The sequence below is a fragment of the Peromyscus maniculatus genome, chromosome 1, assembly GCF_049852395.1.
Source record: "Peromyscus maniculatus bairdii isolate BWxNUB_F1_BW_parent chromosome 1, HU_Pman_BW_mat_3.1, whole genome shotgun sequence".
In the NCBI taxonomy this organism is placed as follows: domain Eukaryota; kingdom Metazoa; phylum Chordata; class Mammalia; order Rodentia; family Cricetidae; genus Peromyscus; species Peromyscus maniculatus.
The window spans coordinates 156,326,587-156,342,888 of record NC_134852.1 but is presented as its reverse complement, the minus strand read 5'-3'; the positions used below and the strand labels follow the sequence as shown (position 1 = coordinate 156,342,888).

The 16,302-nt window shown below is 51.7% G+C and overlaps 1 protein-coding gene across 3 annotated transcripts in view; it reads left to right on the top strand.

Moving 5' to 3' along the window:
* Positions 1–16,302, top strand: part of Lrp5 (LDL receptor related protein 5) — a 107,734-nt gene that overhangs the window by 76,864 nt on the left and 14,568 nt on the right. For all 3 annotated transcript variants that reach the window (XM_076556276.1, XM_076556287.1, XM_076556296.1), the window contains 7 exons: positions 404–588; positions 1,789–2,112; positions 4,573–4,772; positions 8,801–9,009; positions 10,223–10,413; positions 12,039–12,248; positions 16,022–16,147. In XM_076556276.1, the coding sequence (XP_076412391.1) occupies positions 404–588; positions 1,789–2,112; positions 4,573–4,772; positions 8,801–9,009; positions 10,223–10,413; positions 12,039–12,248; positions 16,022–16,147 (1,445 nt within the window). The remainder of the gene's footprint in view (positions 1–403; positions 589–1,788; positions 2,113–4,572; positions 4,773–8,800; positions 9,010–10,222; positions 10,414–12,038; positions 12,249–16,021; positions 16,148–16,302) is intronic.

Genomic DNA, 16,302 nt, shown 5'->3' with positions numbered 1-16,302 from the left:
CTTCTCAGATGTGCAGGGGAAGAGGAGGAGGGGCCCCTTTCTGTGCTGCATTAGCCCTGGGCCAGTTTTTCACTCTGTGAGAGAAGAAGCCATCCATCTGAATTTGCCCACATCTCTCTTGATTGACAGGACGCACCAACACTCAGCCGGCTTAGTTAAGATATGTTGCCTGTTTGTACAGCCTTTTCTGATGGCTTCCACTCCTTGTTCTGTTTAGCTGCATTCGGATCCTTCCTGGACCCAGGGGAGAGCCAGAGCTGTGGCCGAAGCTCAGCTGGATCTGGCTCCTTCTTACTTCCTGGGGCTGAGTCTAGGAGATGGTGGCTACTCTCTGCCCCAAACCCTCTGTTAAGCCAGAACTCACCTGAGCCCTGCCCATCTCCCCTCTCCTGGTATTTTCCAGCTACATCTACTGGACTGAGTGGGGCGGCAAGCCAAGGATCGTGCGGGCCTTCATGGATGGGACCAATTGCATGACGCTGGTAGACAAGGTGGGCCGGGCCAATGACCTCACCATTGACTATGCCGATCAGCGACTGTACTGGACTGACCTGGACACCAACATGATTGAGTCCTCCAACATGCTGGGTGAGGGCTGGTGACCTGAGGGCTGAGGCATGGGGACTGAGTGGCAGGGCTCTCTGCCTTTCCTCTCCTTACACACACTAGTCTGCTCTGGTCTATGAGCCACTTGGCATCACAAAGGCATGGGCACAGCCACAGGTGTTCTCCTCTGCCCTGGGGTAGTGTTGGGAAAGGCTTTCTGGGCTTCAGGTCCCAGCCAATCCCTGAGCCAGGACTGGTATTTCACCTTCTACTACATGGTGGCCCTTTTCATTGGTGGGGAAGCTGAGGCTAGGTATGTCATAGGACTTGCCTGAGATCACCCAGCAAGGGCACGTTAGAGCTCCTCAGGGCCAGATCCGACCTCCACCACCCAGCAGCATAAGCTCCTCCTCTGTGGCCACACCTCTTTATAAACTTTGTATTCAAAAACTAAGTTTTAAATGCATGATATTCATTTTTAGAATCTGAATATTTTTGTACTTGTTTTTGCTTTTTAGAAATAATATTTGGCCAGGCGGTAGTGGTGCATGCCTTTAATCCCAGCACTTGGGAGGCAGAGGCAGGTGGATCTTTGTGAGTTCGAGGCCAGCCTGGTCTACAGAGCAAGATCCAGGAAAGGCGCAAAGCTGTACAGAGAAACCCTGTCTCAAAAAACAAAAACAAAACAAAACAAAAAAAAAACAGAAATAATATTTGACTGGGATGTAGCTCAGTTGGTAGAGTTTTTGCCACGTATGCATGAAGCCCCTGGGGTCAGTCCCCATCCCCCATACCACATAAACTAGGTATGATGATGTAGCCTGTAATTCCAGCACTCAGGAGGTGGAGGCCGGAGGATCAGAAGGTTAGGGTCATCCTTGGTTACATAGGGAATTTAAGTCTAGCCTGATATATACAAGACCAGATAGATGGATGAATGGAGAATTGGTTTTTGTTGTTGTTATTTTTTGGGGGGTATGTTGTTTTTGAGACAGGGTTTCTTTGTTGTGTACCCGTGGCTTCCCGAGAACTATCTCTGTAGACCAGGCTGGCCTCGCACTCAGAGATCCACCTGCCTCTGCCTCCCAAGTGCTGGGATTAAAGGTGTGCGCCACCACCGACAGGTTTCCCTGCTCGGCTGAGATTTCTGGAAATCAAGGTCGGCTCACCTCTCCTTAAAGTTCCCTGAGCTCATTGGCCCGACCGTTCTCCTGCTGACTTGTGCTCTGTGTCCCCACGCAGGTCAGGAGCGCATGGTGATAGCTGACGATCTGCCCTACCCCTTTGGCCTGACCCAGTACAGCGATTACATCTACTGGACGGACTGGAACCTGCACAGCATCGAGCGGGCCGACAAGACCAGCGGGCAGAACCGCACCCTCATCCAGGGCCACCTGGACTTCGTCATGGACATCCTGGTGTTCCACTCCTCCCGTCAGGACGGCCTCAATGACTGTGTGCACAGCAATGGCCAGTGTGGGCAGCTGTGCCTTGCCATCCCCGGGGGCCACCGCTGTGGCTGTGCGTCACACTACACACTGGACCCCAGCAGCCGCAACTGCAGCCGTAAGTGCCTTGATCCCTCTGCACGGCCCATGCCTTAGCCCTTTGGAACAACTGGCGCTGTGGGCTGTGCTGGAAGAGAGCTTCTTTTCTTTTTTTCTTCCTTCTTTTTTTTTTCTCCGAGACAGGGTTTCTCTGTGTAGCCCTCACTGTCCTGGAACTTACCCTGTAGACCAGGCTGGCCTTGAACTCACAGAGATCCACCTGCCTCTGCCTCCACAATGCTGGGATTAAAGGTGTGCACCACCACTGCCCGGCTTAGAAGAGAGCTTCTTAAGTTGGTGTATCCTGTGTACAAGGATGGTTGGGCGGGTTGTACACTGCACAGGCTTCATGGTCCTAACCGGTTACGGACTACTAGAATGACTGGGTGAGGGCCAACCCCTCGGCTGCCTTGTTCTCTCGGGGGGATCTTTGAATGTAGACTCATTTAGGAGATGGGGGGACATCTCAGTGTATTGCCAGCACTATCCTGAGTGCTTCTCTTGGTGGCACTCACTTGAGCCTCAGGCTCGCAGGCTTGAGTATCCCAGTCATGGAACCTGGTGCACAGAGCTGTGTAGTAACCTGCTCAAGCGTGCGCAGCTGAGCCGGCCGGAACCACCACAGTGGCTCCTGAGGCTGCGTATTGACCACTTGATGGTGACTCCAGAGGAGCCTGTGGAGTCCTGTGTTGACCGTCCCCTTAGGTGTGTCTGTGGTCTCACATCCATGGTAGGAAAGTGGGATTCAGGAGGTCAGAGGGCGACTTCCTCATAGCCCTCTGTGAGCACAGGTGTGTCCTGTCAGCGGGTTTTCTGTGATGTGATGTTGGCAGAGAGCCAGAGAGAGTTTGGCCTCTGCACATAACCGGACAGTTCTTAGGGTCTCGTGCAGCCCCCATAGGAGCTGTGTCGCCCTTCCATGCTGAATCAGTGCCGACCCTGAAGTTGGAAGGACAGAAAATGTGCCTGACACTGAGCTTGTCTGCAGTGGTCCAGGGCCAGAGCTTGGCTTCCCAGGAGCTGTGATTTGATTTTGTTTGCTTTATTTTATTATCTTATGTATGTGGGTGTTTCACCACATGTATGCGTGGTACACAGGGAGGCCAGGACAGGGCCTTGGATGCTCTGGAACAGGCATTACAGGCAGTTGTGGGAGTTGAACCCAGATCCTCTGGAATAGCAGCCAGCCCTCTTAACTGCTGAGCCATTTCTCCATGATTTTTTTTTTTTTGAGACAAAATCTCAATATATAGCTGGTCTGGAATTGGCTATATGAACAAGACTGCCCTCAAACTCATAGAGATCCATTTGCCTCTGCCTTCCTGAGTGCTGTGTGTGCCCATACCATGCTGGGGCTGTGCTCTCGAAGGGCAGGTAGAGGTGCAGAAGCAAGAACTCTTACTTCCTGGGGTCTCGGGACAGTGGCTTGGATTTCAAACGACCCACCTTAACCCCCTGTTCCTGGAGACTGCCTGCTGGCTTCCATACCTCTGGTGCCACAGTTTCTGAATCTGGGCAGCTGGTCTGGAGCCTCAGGACCTTGCCCCCTGCTGGGAAGAAGCCAGCCTACTTTCTGATCTTTCCAAAAGCAATATTTCCCCCTTGTGGTCTCTATGGGCACCTGTATTCACAGTCACGCCTACACACGTGCATATAATTTACAAAACAAAAACAAATCCTAAACTAATCTCTGGGGCTGGGGATGTAGCTTGCGGGCTGGCCTACCATGCACAGAGCACTGGGTCAATCCTAGTGTGGCAGGACTGGGTGTGGTGCACACCTGTAGTCCCAGTGCTTGAGAGGTGGAGGCAGGACGATGAGGAGTGCAAGACCATTCTTGACTGCTAATCGGAGTTCAAGGCCATGCTATGCTGCATGACCATTCTTGACTGCTAATCAGAGTTCAAGGCCACACTATGCTGCATGAGACCCTGTCTTTAAAAAAAAAAAAAAAAAGCATTGATCTATTCAGAACAACCATACAGACTTTGGGAAGATAACAGAAACAGCCGTGATAATGAGAGTGAGATGGCCCGTCACTTAGGCCAGTTGAGAGCTCTGTGTTCTTTCTTCTCTAAGGGGTCCAGTGGGAGCAGGTACTGGTCTGTAACCACATTGGCTGCTCTGCTCCTGGCCCCAGCCTCTCAGCTTCCATTCACTGATATTCTCCACTCAGTCTGTGTCCAGCATCCTTACTTAGCTTGCTGATGCTTGCCACTTGGTCTGTTTGTCCAGCTTCTCGGCTTGTGCTTGCGGATGCTTGGAGCTCGGTCTTTCTGTCCAGTGCCCTCAGCTTGCTGATGTTTGGTGCTTCGCCTGTCTGTCTGTCCTGAGACCCTAGCTTGCAATGCTTGCTGCTCAGTCTGTTTGTCCAGCCCCTTGCTTGCACTTGCTGACGCTTTCTGCTCAGTCTGTCTGTCCAGCTCCAGCGCCCTCAGCTTGCTGATGCTCGGCGCTCGGTCTGTTTGTCCCACTCCAGCGCCCTCCACCTTCTTGCTGTTCAGCCAGAAATTTGCCATCAGCCGGATGATCCCCGATGACCAGCTCAGCCCGGACCTTGTCCTGCCCCTGCATGGGCTGAGGAATGTCAAAGCCATCAACTATGACCCGCTGGACAAGTTCATCTACTGGGTGGATGGGCGCCAGAACATCAAGAGGGCCAAGGACGACGGTACCCAGGCAGGTGCCCCTGGGGGCAGGGTGTGCTGGAGGCAGGGTGCGACTTACAGCTGCTCCCCCTTTCTGGGCAGGGCTCGTGACAAATAAGGATTTGGACTCTGGTTATTATGTAACTGTGGGTGTGATCCTGGGCATGTGAAGCCCTGGACTGTGGTGAAGAGAAACTGGATTTCCCAGTTGATAAGGGTGGGGGATTGGGTGGTGGTGGGCCACGCTCAAAGGATCAGGGGTCACACTACATGCGTCCTATATTTTATGGAGTCCATGCAGTCAGTCTTGGTGCGTGTCTGTGTGTGTGTGCACGTGTGGGAATGAGACAGCAGCAGCGGGTGTCATTTAACAGGAGTTTCTCATGGGGACCTGGGACTCACTGATTAGGCTAGGCTGGTGGGTGGTGAGCTCCAGAGGTCTGCCTGTCTCCACCTCTCAAGTGCTAGGATTACAGACGCATGCCACTGTGCCCAGCCCTCCTGTGTGGGTGCCGCCCCTCAGGCTGGCATGGCAAGTGCTTTTCCCAGCCTGTCTCATGTGCAGTTAATTCTATAATGTAGTAAACACCATCCTGAAAGTCACAGGCCTGTGCTAAATCACCCAACAGAAACGGTTGGGCTTGTGGGACAAAGAGGGGTGGGCCTGGAGTGAGGGCTCAGTGGTTAGAGCACTGGCTTCTCTTCCAGAAGACTGAGTTTGATTCCCAGCACCCACATGGCTCACAACTGTCTGTAACTCCAGTCCTAGGGGATCCAGTGTCCTCTTCTGGCCTCATTGGGCACCAGGCATGCAAATTGTACACAGACAAGTATGAAGACAAAACACTTATACACATAAAAATAAATAATAACTTTAACCCTCCCCCTGCCAGTCTCTGTCAGTGATACATAGAAAGCAGGAGGGGATTGTTGGGAGTGTTTGCTTGGCCAGTCCCTCCTACATCTGTGGGTGTGGAGCATCAGGGATTGCAGTATGTGGGCCTCATGAAATGGGAACATCATGGGAAGCAGGGCAGGAAGTTCTGGCTGCGGGTGCGGCTGGATGTGGCTCATAGCGTATGAATGGAAGTATGAGTGTCCTCCGGTCTTCTTGGAGCCACATGCCAGGACAAGTGTCTACATTCACCTTTTCTGTGTGTGTGTGTGTGTGTGTGTGTGTGTGTGTGTGTGTGTGTGTGTGGTCTGTTTTGCATGTGTAGGGCACCTGTTTTTGTGCACATGAGTGTGTGTGTGTTGGGGGGAGTGGTCCTGATGTTGATGCTGGGAATCACCTTTGCCGATCATCCATCCTATTCACAGCGGGTCTCTCGGTCAGTCTCGCTGCTCTGCTTGCTCTGGGGTCCCGTCTCCACCCTCTGGGCCTGTCCTGCTCACCCTGCACTTGTGTGACTTTCCGAGGCTCCTGACTCCAGTCCTCATGTGTGCCGCCAGCTCTTTAACCGTTGACCCACCTCTTCTACCCTTGGTTGTTTTTTAAGACAGGTTTTTCTGTATCCCAGGCTGGCCTCAAACTCAGTATGTAGCCAAGGATGGCTCCTCATCTTCCTGTTTGCCATCTCGTGGGTACTGGGGCCACGTTTGTGTGCTACTCCACCAGTTTCTTCATTCTTTTTGTGTTTCCCTTAAATGAAATTGTGTATTATCAAATGCTAGTCCTGAATTTTCCTTAAAATTTTATTATGTTTTTATTTAGTTATGTGTATGTGTGTGAGCAGGTCACGTGGTTTAAATGTGGCGGTCAGAGGAACTTATAGAAGTCAGCTCTCTCCTTCAACATGAATCCTGGGTACCAGACTCCATTGTCAGGCTTAGTAGCAATCGTCTTTACCCATGGAACCATTCTGCCAGTCCCTCTCTGTCTCCCCTCCCTCCCTCTCTCTCCCTCTCTCCCTCTCTCCCCCTCTCTCCCTCTCTCTTTTCCTCCCTCCCTCTCTCTCTCCTTCCCTCTCTCCCCCCCTCCCTCTCTCCCCCCTCCCCACTCCCCGCCTTCTTCTTGGAGAACGGGGTATCTCTCTATAGCCCTGGATGTCCTGGAACTTGCTTTGTATACCAGACTAGCCTGGATCTCACGCCCCCGCCTCTGCCTCTAAAGTCCTGGGATAAAAGGCGTGCACCACCACATCCAGTCAGCCTGTAGTTTTCAAATCCAGCAGGGCTGAGCCTTCTGGCTGCGCCTGACCTGTTCAGGAAGGATACATGTAGTGGAGAACTGAGCCTGCCTCAGGGGGCTTTCTCAAGATGCCTTTTTACAAAAGCCGTAGAACCCAGCAGCCCCTTTACCAGTGTAGTTATGACAACTGATGCTTCGTGACAGCTGAGGGAGAGCTTACTCCATGGTTTGCAGATCTTCTCTGGAAACTTTAGAAAATCTAGTTTTTGGTTTTTGGTTTTTGGTTTTTGTTGTTTGGGCCAGGCGGTAACTGGAGATTAGTGGGATCCCTTTGAGCGGATGTCTGTTTTAGTTACTTTTCTGTTGCTGTGATAAAACACCCAGATGAAAAATAACTTACAGAAGAAAGAACTGTCTCACAGTTCAAAGTACAGTCTGTTGGAGCTCCCGCTGAGGAAGCAGAAGCCGAGGTGGTGGTTTGGGTGTTGGTCACATTGTATCCATAGTCCAGAAACAGAGTGCCAGGTCCCAGCGCTTGGGAAGCAGAGGCAGCTGGACCTCTGTGCGCTGTTCAGACTAGCCAGGACTACTTTGTGAGATCCTGTCTCAAAACAAGGCAGCAGCAGCAGCAGCAGAGAGCGGTGGATACTGTGCTTTCCTTCCCTTTTAAGTTATCTTTTGCATTTATTTTTTATTGAGTCAGGTCGTACGTGCTACACCATGCATGGCGTGGGGTCACAGAGCAACTCGGGAGAGTCTGTTCTTTCCCTCTACCAAGCGGGTTCCAGAGAGCAAACTCAGGTTCATCACCTTTACCAGTCACCCTCACTGACGTCTTTTTATGAAGCCCAGGATCCTAGGCAGAGAATGGTGCCACCCACCCATCGTGGGCTTTCCCATCTAGATCAACCCAGTCAGGATAACCTCCCACCAGTTTGCCCTGAGGCTAGGTGATCTCCCAGGTAAATTCTAGATGTTGACAGATGAGATGAACCATCACAAGGCCCATCACAAAAATCCCCACTGGCTTGTCAGTTTATCACAGTTACAGCCCCCCTTCCCCCACATCACCCCTAATCTCTGTTGGTGGTGAGCATGAGTGGCTGTCACCTTAACCCCAGGCCGGGTTAGTGACTCCAGGCTGTCATCTCGAGTGCTAACTGATGACTGTAGCATCCCTGAAAGAACGACCGCTCCACGGTACAAATCTCCCGGAAGTCCCTGTGGTTCTCGGAGCCACCTGCCCTACTCCTCCTGTCTTCCCCAGACACCTTCCTACGGGGCCACACCTTCCTCTGCTTCTCTCTGCCCTGTTCCCTTGGGTGCCCCAGGTACCCCTACCTGCATCTCTGCCTACCCATCCTTCACTTCCTACATGCCCTTGCCCTGCTTCACCCTCCCCACCCCACGAGTCCCAGCCCCTGCCTCATTCTTTGAGGCAGGTACCCCTGGCTGTCCTGGAGCTCACTCTGTAGATCAGGTTGGCCTCAAACTCACTGAGATTCGCCTGCCTCTGTCTCCTGATTAAAGGTGTGTGCCATCACTGCCCAGCTGTTCTGTGCATTCTTAAGTGGGCATACCATTGAGATCTAAGTTGAGGGCCACCAGGATGTCTCAGTGGATAAAAGTGCTTGAAATCACGCCTGATGGATGACCTGAGTTCACATCCTAGGACCCACATGGTGGAAGGAAAGAACCAATTCTCACAGATGGTCCTCTGAGCTCCACGTGTGTGCTGGGAAATGTGCATGCACGCACATACATGCACAAAATCAAACAGACGTTTGTTTTTAAAGAGCCAAGTCTGGAAGAAATGCCCCAGACTTGTTGGAATCTTGACTTTGAGGCTGAACTTGGGACTTCTGCTCTCCCCCGGGCTCACTGTGCACGACAGTGTGGTGCAAGCTGCTTCTGCTTCCCTCCCATAGCTCTCCATGCTGACCTCTCCCAGCCAGAGTCTGAGCCCAGACAGACAGCCACACGACCTCAGCATTGACATCTACAGCCGGACACTCTTCTGGACCTGTGAGGCCACCAACACCATCAATGTCCACCGGCTGGATGGGGATGCCATGGGAGTGGTGCTTCGAGGGGACCGTGACAAGCCACGGGCCATCGCTGTCAATGCTGAGCGAGGGTAGGTGCCCCAGCGTGGCCAGGCACTGGGGTGAGGGCTGCCTCCTGCTCAGGCTTGTAGGTCACTCGCTGGCCCCAAGGACCTGTGGTGCTGGCCTGTTGGGGGCTAGGCAAAGTTTTCAGCATGATACCCAGGATCCCAGCACGTAAACAGAAGGTGAAGTCTGGATGGGGGTGGGAGAACTCTCGGGTGTGAGCCCTGCTGCATGGGCCTGTGTCTGTAACCTGTCCAACTTGGTCTTTGGGGCTGCACACATTCTGCCCCATACACAACTCAAAATGTGTCATGCCTTGAATCTGTTGGTCCTCAGAGTACCTGGTCTGGGAGAGGGCACTGGGACAGATGCTCGTGAAGCTCAAGAGAAAGCTGGGCTTGCAAAGCCTCAGGCAGGAGCATGATGGCCTTTAACTCCTGCAGGACTGACATGTACAGCAGGTGTTATCTATGACATGGAAAGCAGGGCAGGGATGCCAGAGTTCAAATCCTGACTCCTGCACTTCACTGCCCCATGGCTGTGGGCAGGTGATGCAGACTCTCAGAGTCTTGGTGTCCTTTTCTGTGACCCTGAGGAGGACGGTGGTGTCAGTATTTCAGCTTTCAAGTGGAACCCTACTTCCTGGAGGACAGCTGTTCAGGACTTGAGAGAGCACTCTCTGAGGAGACGGGCTTCAGTGTAGACATGCACCTTGGCAGTTGGGCAGGGGTATAGACAAATGTCCTGTGGCTACAATCCACTTACTGTCACAGAACTCAGAGGTCCACAGCCCAGGTATTGGCAGGACCCCCTTCCTCTGATGTGATGGGGGACAGTCTCAGCTGTGGTGGCTGCAGACATTCCTTGACTTGTCCCATCACCCCAGGCTGCCTCTCTGACCACACTGCCTTTCTGTGCTCTATGGCTGTCTCTATTTCTCTTCAGCAGCCTCTCAGCTGGATTTGGGGCCCACCCTCACACATAAGGGTTTCATCTCAATCCTCATATTTTCAAAGAAGCTCACATCCTGAGTTCCAGGGTAGCATGAATTTGAGGGATACTATCCCTCCCCGCCACCCCATGAGATGTGGCTCATCAGCCTCTAGGACCAACTGTGAGAGGCTGGGGCTGCTGATTGGATGGCAGTAGGGTTGGGCTGGGCTGGTACTGTGGATGAGGGGCAGTGAGTGCTTCCAGCACCTGCTCTTCACCCACTACTTCCATGCACTATTTCCACAGGTACATGTACTTCACCAACATGCAGGACCACGCAGCCAAGATTGAGCGGGCCTCTCTGGATGGCACAGAACGTGAGGTCCTCTTCACCACGGGCCTCATCCGTCCTGTGGCCCTCGTGGTGGACAACGCTCTGGGAAAGCTCTTCTGGGTAGATGCAGACCTAAAGCGCATCGAAAGCTGTGACCTGTCGGGTATGCATTCTGGATATTTCCAGTCATTGAGTCCGCTGTTACCAACCTGTAGGTGTGGCGCTCCCATGACCCTGAAGAGCAAGAGCTTTCCTTGCCACCAGTAGGGGTAGCAGCCACCACCTTGTCCTGGGCCTGCTGTGAACCTGGCATTATGCTGCAGCTCTGTATGTTCATGCATTTTCCTAACACCACGGGGGTGGGGTGGGGGTGGGGGGCTGCATTGGAGCCCTGGACTATGGAGAAGCAGAATTCGGTACTTAGGGGGTGCTGGATCCTTGCACCTTTTCATCTAATAAACGCTGGGTCACTGGGGGGGTGGCTCAGTTGCTAAAGAGCCTGCTGTGCAGCGTAAGGATCTGAACTCTGATCCCCAGAACCCAGCACACCCAGGGACTGTGGCACGTGCCTGGCATCCCGGTGTTGGGAAGGCAGACACAGGACCCATTGGGCTCTCTGGCCAGCTAGTCTAGCCAAATCAGTGAGCTCCAGTTTCAGTAAGAGATCTTCTCAAAAAATAAGGTGGAGAGGCAGCCAGATGACTCAGTGGGTAAAGACACTTGCCACCAAGCCTGATGACAGGCGTTTGATCCCCAGGATCCACGTGGTGAAGGTGAGAACTGACTCCTACAAGTCGTCCTCTGACCTCTGCAGGTGTGCTGTGGCATGAACCCCTCCCACCACATACATACACGCAAATAAATGTAATAAAAAATAACGAGGCTGCAGAGATGGCTCAGTGGTTAAGAGCACTGGCTCTTCTTGCATAGGACCTGAGTTTAGTTCTCAGTCCCAACATGACAGCTCACAACCATCTGTAACTCCAGTTTCAGGAGATCCAATGCCCTCTTCTGGCCTCCTTGGACACTGTAGGCTTCTAGCTCACAGACACACATGCAGGCAAAGGACCAATATGCATAAAATAAATATTTAAAAATACTTTTAGAAAGCTGGGTGTATTGATGCACACCTTTAATCCTAGCACTTGGGAGACAGAGGCAGATGGACCTCTATGAGTCTGAGGCCAGCCTGGTCTATATCAAGAGTTCCAGGATAGCAATGGCTATATAGAGAGGCCCTGTCTCAAAAAATAAATAAACAAATATAATTAAAAACAAACCTTAAGCCGGGCGGTGGTGGCGCACGCCTTTAATCCCAGCACTCGGGAGGCAGAGGCAGGCGGATCTCTGTGAGTTTGAGGCCAGCCTGGGCTACCAAGTGAGCTCCAGGAAAGGCGCAAAGCTACACAGAGAAACCCTGTCTCAGAAAAACCAAAAAAAAAAAAAAAACCTTAAAGAAATAAACGAGATGGAGAAATGATTGAGACTTCTGGCTTTCACATGTATGCACACACATGTATACACATACCTCTTCCACATAAATATTACACACACCACAAGGAAGCACCATGCTTATAGAGGCCAGTGACCATATGGTATAATCCTGAGTCCTAGGCCAGCCCTTGTGGGAGCAGGCTGATTCCATGGTATCTGTTCCAGCTCCCAGCTCTGGAGAGTACAGAAGTACCCTAGACTCCCTCGTGGCCCTCTCTTTAAATCTATTCTCCTGAGCCCAGTGGTCTGGCTCTTCCCTTTCTCCCACTCATGGAGCCTTTGTGCTACCCATAGGGGCCAACCGCCTGACCCTGGAAGATGCCAACATCGTGCAGCCAGTGGGTCTGACAGTGCTGGGCAGACACCTCTACTGGATCGACCGCCAGCAGCAGATGATTGAACGTGTGGAGAAGACCACGGGGGACAAGCGGACTAGGGTTCAGGGCCGTGTCACCCACCTGACGGGCATTCACGCCGTGGAGGAAGTCAGCCTGGAGGAGTTCTGTATGTGTGAGGGACAGAATTTGTGGTGGGGTCCCTTGCGGGGAGGGTGACACTGCTTATGGACTCCTAAATCAGCCCTGCTGAAGTCAGATGGGCTGCTGGCGCAAGAGCCACGGGCCCAAGGAGGTCATGGGCTCGGCACTGAAGGCCAGTATGTGTCCAGGGAGCTCCTCTCTGCCATCAGTTTTGTTTACTGCTGTACAGTAGTCCCCAAGCCTGTTTTGTGTTTTGTTTTTTAATTCTGTCTTTCTGTCTGACTGTCTGTCTACCTGCCTACCTACCAATCCCAACCTATCCATCTGTCATCTATCTGTTTCCTTTTAAGATACATTCTCTCTAGGTAACCCAGGTTAGCCTGGAATTCTTGACAGTTCTCTGGCCTCAACCTCAGGTGCTGGAATTCCGTGTGTGTGTGTGTGTGTGTGTGTGTGTGTGTGTGTGTGTGTGTGTGTGTGTGTGTGAGAGAGAGAGAGAGAGAGAGAGAGAGAGAGAGAGAGAGAGAGAGAGAGAGAGAGAGAGAGAAAACGAACACATGTGGGCACAGCTGTGTTGCTCTTGGGTCTGATGAGGCAGGGTACATTATAGCAATGATTGTATGATCGATGAAGCAAGGCTACATGCTTCACAGAACCCAAACAGAGGGAGAGATGGGTTCCCACTACCTCCTTTGGAGACATACTCTCAGTATTCCAAAGACTCCCCATTAGACTCCAGCTGTTTTGTTTTTTCAGTCTGTGGGGTTGAATTCAGGTCTCTCATGCATGCTGCACAAGTATTCTACCCTTGAGCTACATCTCCAGCTAGGCCCACTCTGAATGCCTCAGTGTCCCTCTCCTAGGAAGCACAAGTCCCTGGGTTCCAATTAAAGACAAAGAGAAAGGAGCCTTCTGGCTGCTCCACAGGCTGGCACAAAGCCTTTTTGGTGTGCTTGTCCAAACATGGCAGCCCTTCTTATCAGCTGCTCAAATCCCTGATTTCCCCTCTTGCCCAGGAGCACACTCTGCTTTCCCAGGGTTCAGAACTGGGGCCACCACCCCCTCTGCCCCCATGCTACTTATCCTCCATACAGTCCAGGCCCCTCACTGCAGGCCCTTTGTGCTAAGCAGGTCTGCACCTGTAGCCATTCTCGGCTCCCTGTCCTCCCCTGTCCCTTCATTGGAATCTCTCCTGCTACCTGCTAATTCTGCTTCCAGGATTCAGCTTTCCCCTTGGCTGTCCCTTTCCTGGGACTATAGTGGAATTTCCTGCATCCCTTGTTCATGTGTGTTCAACTTTTGACAATGTGATAAAATGTTGTCATCTACAGAATTCATGCTTGAAAATCACACAGTTCCCCCCACCCCCCAAAAAATACCCTTATGTTTTTGTTTTTTTTTGTTTTTATTTATATGTATGTATGGTGTGTGTGTGGATAGGAGCATGTATGCCATGGAGCATGTGCAGGTCAGAGAACAACTCTGTGGAGTTGTGTCTCTCTTTCATCCCTTATGTGGGCATCCTAAATATTTTCCTGTTGCTGTGATAAACAGCATGACCAAAAGCAACTGTGTTTGGGTGACAGGTCACAGTCCATCACTGAAAAAGCCAGGGCAGGAAGTCAAGGCAGGAACTGAGCAGATGACATGGAGGAACACTGCTTGGTGGCTTGCTCCCATGACTTGCTTAGCCTGCTTTCATACACCATCCAGGACCACTCGCCCAGGCATACTGCCCAGGACGGGCTTTCCTGCATTCAGTAATCAAGAAAATGCCCCGAGAGACATGCCCACAGGCCAATCTAATCTGTCAGAGGCAGTTCTTCATTTGAGGTCCCTTCCCTCTTCAAATGACTCTAGTTTTTGTCAAATTGAGAAAAAGCTGAACTCAGGTGGCCAAACTTGAACAGCCAGTTTCCTCACCTTCTGAGCCACCTCTCTGGCCCGATCATGATGTTTCAAGTAAGTTTCTGATTTTGTGTTGGGTGACATTCATAGTTAGCTGGGATCCATGCTTGTCATATCAACATATCTCTTGAGCTGCCTCACGGTAATTCTACTGTGTGAGGAGGAGGGTGGTCTATTGACCATGCTTAGTTGCCTGTCTCATGCAGCTTGGGTTGGTTGAGGCCAGAGCCCTTGGCTTGGTCATCTGTTGTTTCTCTTGCTCAACCCTAGAGGTAGGGAATCCATAACCAAAATCTGTAGAATAACATATGGAATACAAGTACTTTTGGGAGCGGGGAGGTTAGGCAATCTGCTCAAAGCTGGGGTGAGCTCTAAAGCAGGGAAATAGCCACCTGGGTTGGATAGCAGCAGGTTTTCTGTCCTCTGGGTCACTGGGATCCTGGGGAAGTGAGCTCTCTGGACAAATCGTTTCTGCTCAGTCTGTGTATCTGTAGATATAGGGTAGGACATCCGCATTCTAGCCAGGCACGTTGGTGCACACCTACAATCCCAGCACTCAGGAAGCCAAGGCAGGAGAATCGTAGCAAATTTGAGGTCAGCCTAGTTTAGATAATGAGTTCCAGGCTAGCCAGAGCTACATAGTGAAACCCTGTCTCAGTAAACAAAGCTCACAGGATATCTCTGTTCTCCTGGCTTCTTGCAAAGTCACAAGCTTCTAGATGTCACAGGCCTTCAGAATGACCATGGAATAGTTGGAATGGTGACAGCTGATAAGGTCCACAGAAAGCCAGGCACTGTCCCTGTTGCCTTATAGCTGAGGGGACAGAACAACCAGGTAGCCTTTAGTGAGCCAGGGTAAGGACTAGAATGTCTGTGTGGAGACCTAACGTGAGGTGTACCAGGTAACTGAAAGGACTGGATGGCCAGGCCAGGGCCCTAACAGGCTCCCCTAGCTGCCCTGGCATGGACCAGGCCTTAGTTCACTAGAACAGACTGGAGTTGAGCAAGCAATTCTCAGGAAAACCACAAAAGGTGCCCCCAGACCCCTTCTGCTGGCTCAGCAGGCACCCCCAAGCCCCTTCTGCTGGCTCAGCAGATGTCCCCCAGACTTCTGCTAGCTAAAGATAGCTTTCCCTACCCTCTCATCAACAAGCCCATAGACAGTAGACCCCCACCCCCAATCACCAACAATGGGACCCTAACCACTATAGCCTCCCACCAATCAACTCCCAGACTAATCTTCCCTCCACCAATCAGCACCAGATTAATCCTTCCTCTCTGGAATTCCCCTAACTCTGCTTAAAAGGAGCTTGCGACACCCCCCCCACCCCCCCCACCCCCGCTCTTTGCTACCCCATCATGCTGGAAATAAACGCTCTTGCTAAATTGCATACGTGGCTGTTGGTCTTTCTTGGGGGCTTTTCTTGGACCCCAACAGTGACAAGGACAGGGAATTCTTGGGTAAGCTCTCCTTCAGGAATGTGGCAACATGACAGCTGTGTGTTCACAGTACAGTAGTGCTGCCAGACTCCATTCATTTTAAAAAATACTTTTTATTTTTATGTGCATTGGTGTTTTGCCTTCATGTATATCTGTGTGAGGGCGTTGGGTCTCTTTGAACTGGAGTTATAGATAGTAGTGAGCTGCCATGTGGGTGCTGGGAATTGAACCCTGGTCCTCTGGAAGAACAGCTAGTGCTCTTAACCACTAAGCCATCTCTTCAGTCCCAAGACTTGTTTTTCTATCAGTTTCCATATTAGTATTGATCAACAGGGCTGCCGAAGGGATCAAGTGAGATGGTCTTCTGTAGGAGCCTTCCCCTTCTGCACACATGAGCTCTGAGGAGGAAGGGAGAGCCTGACCTTACTCTATCCTGCTTCGTCCCTACAGCAGCCCATCCGTGTGCCCGAGACAATGGTGGCTGCTCCCACATCTGCATCGCCAAGGGTGACGGAACGCCACGCTGCTCATGCCCAGTCCACCTCGTGCTCCTGCAGAACCTGCTGACCTGTGGTGGTAAGTGAAACCTTGATGCCTTCTGTTGGGACTTTGGAGTAGGGAGCCACCTCACTGCCCTGCCTGCTTTAAGATGACATTCCCTGTGGCGTGGGACCCCCAAAGCTTTTAACACTTGTGTGTGCGCTTTTCCTGCATCTCACAGATTTTAATAA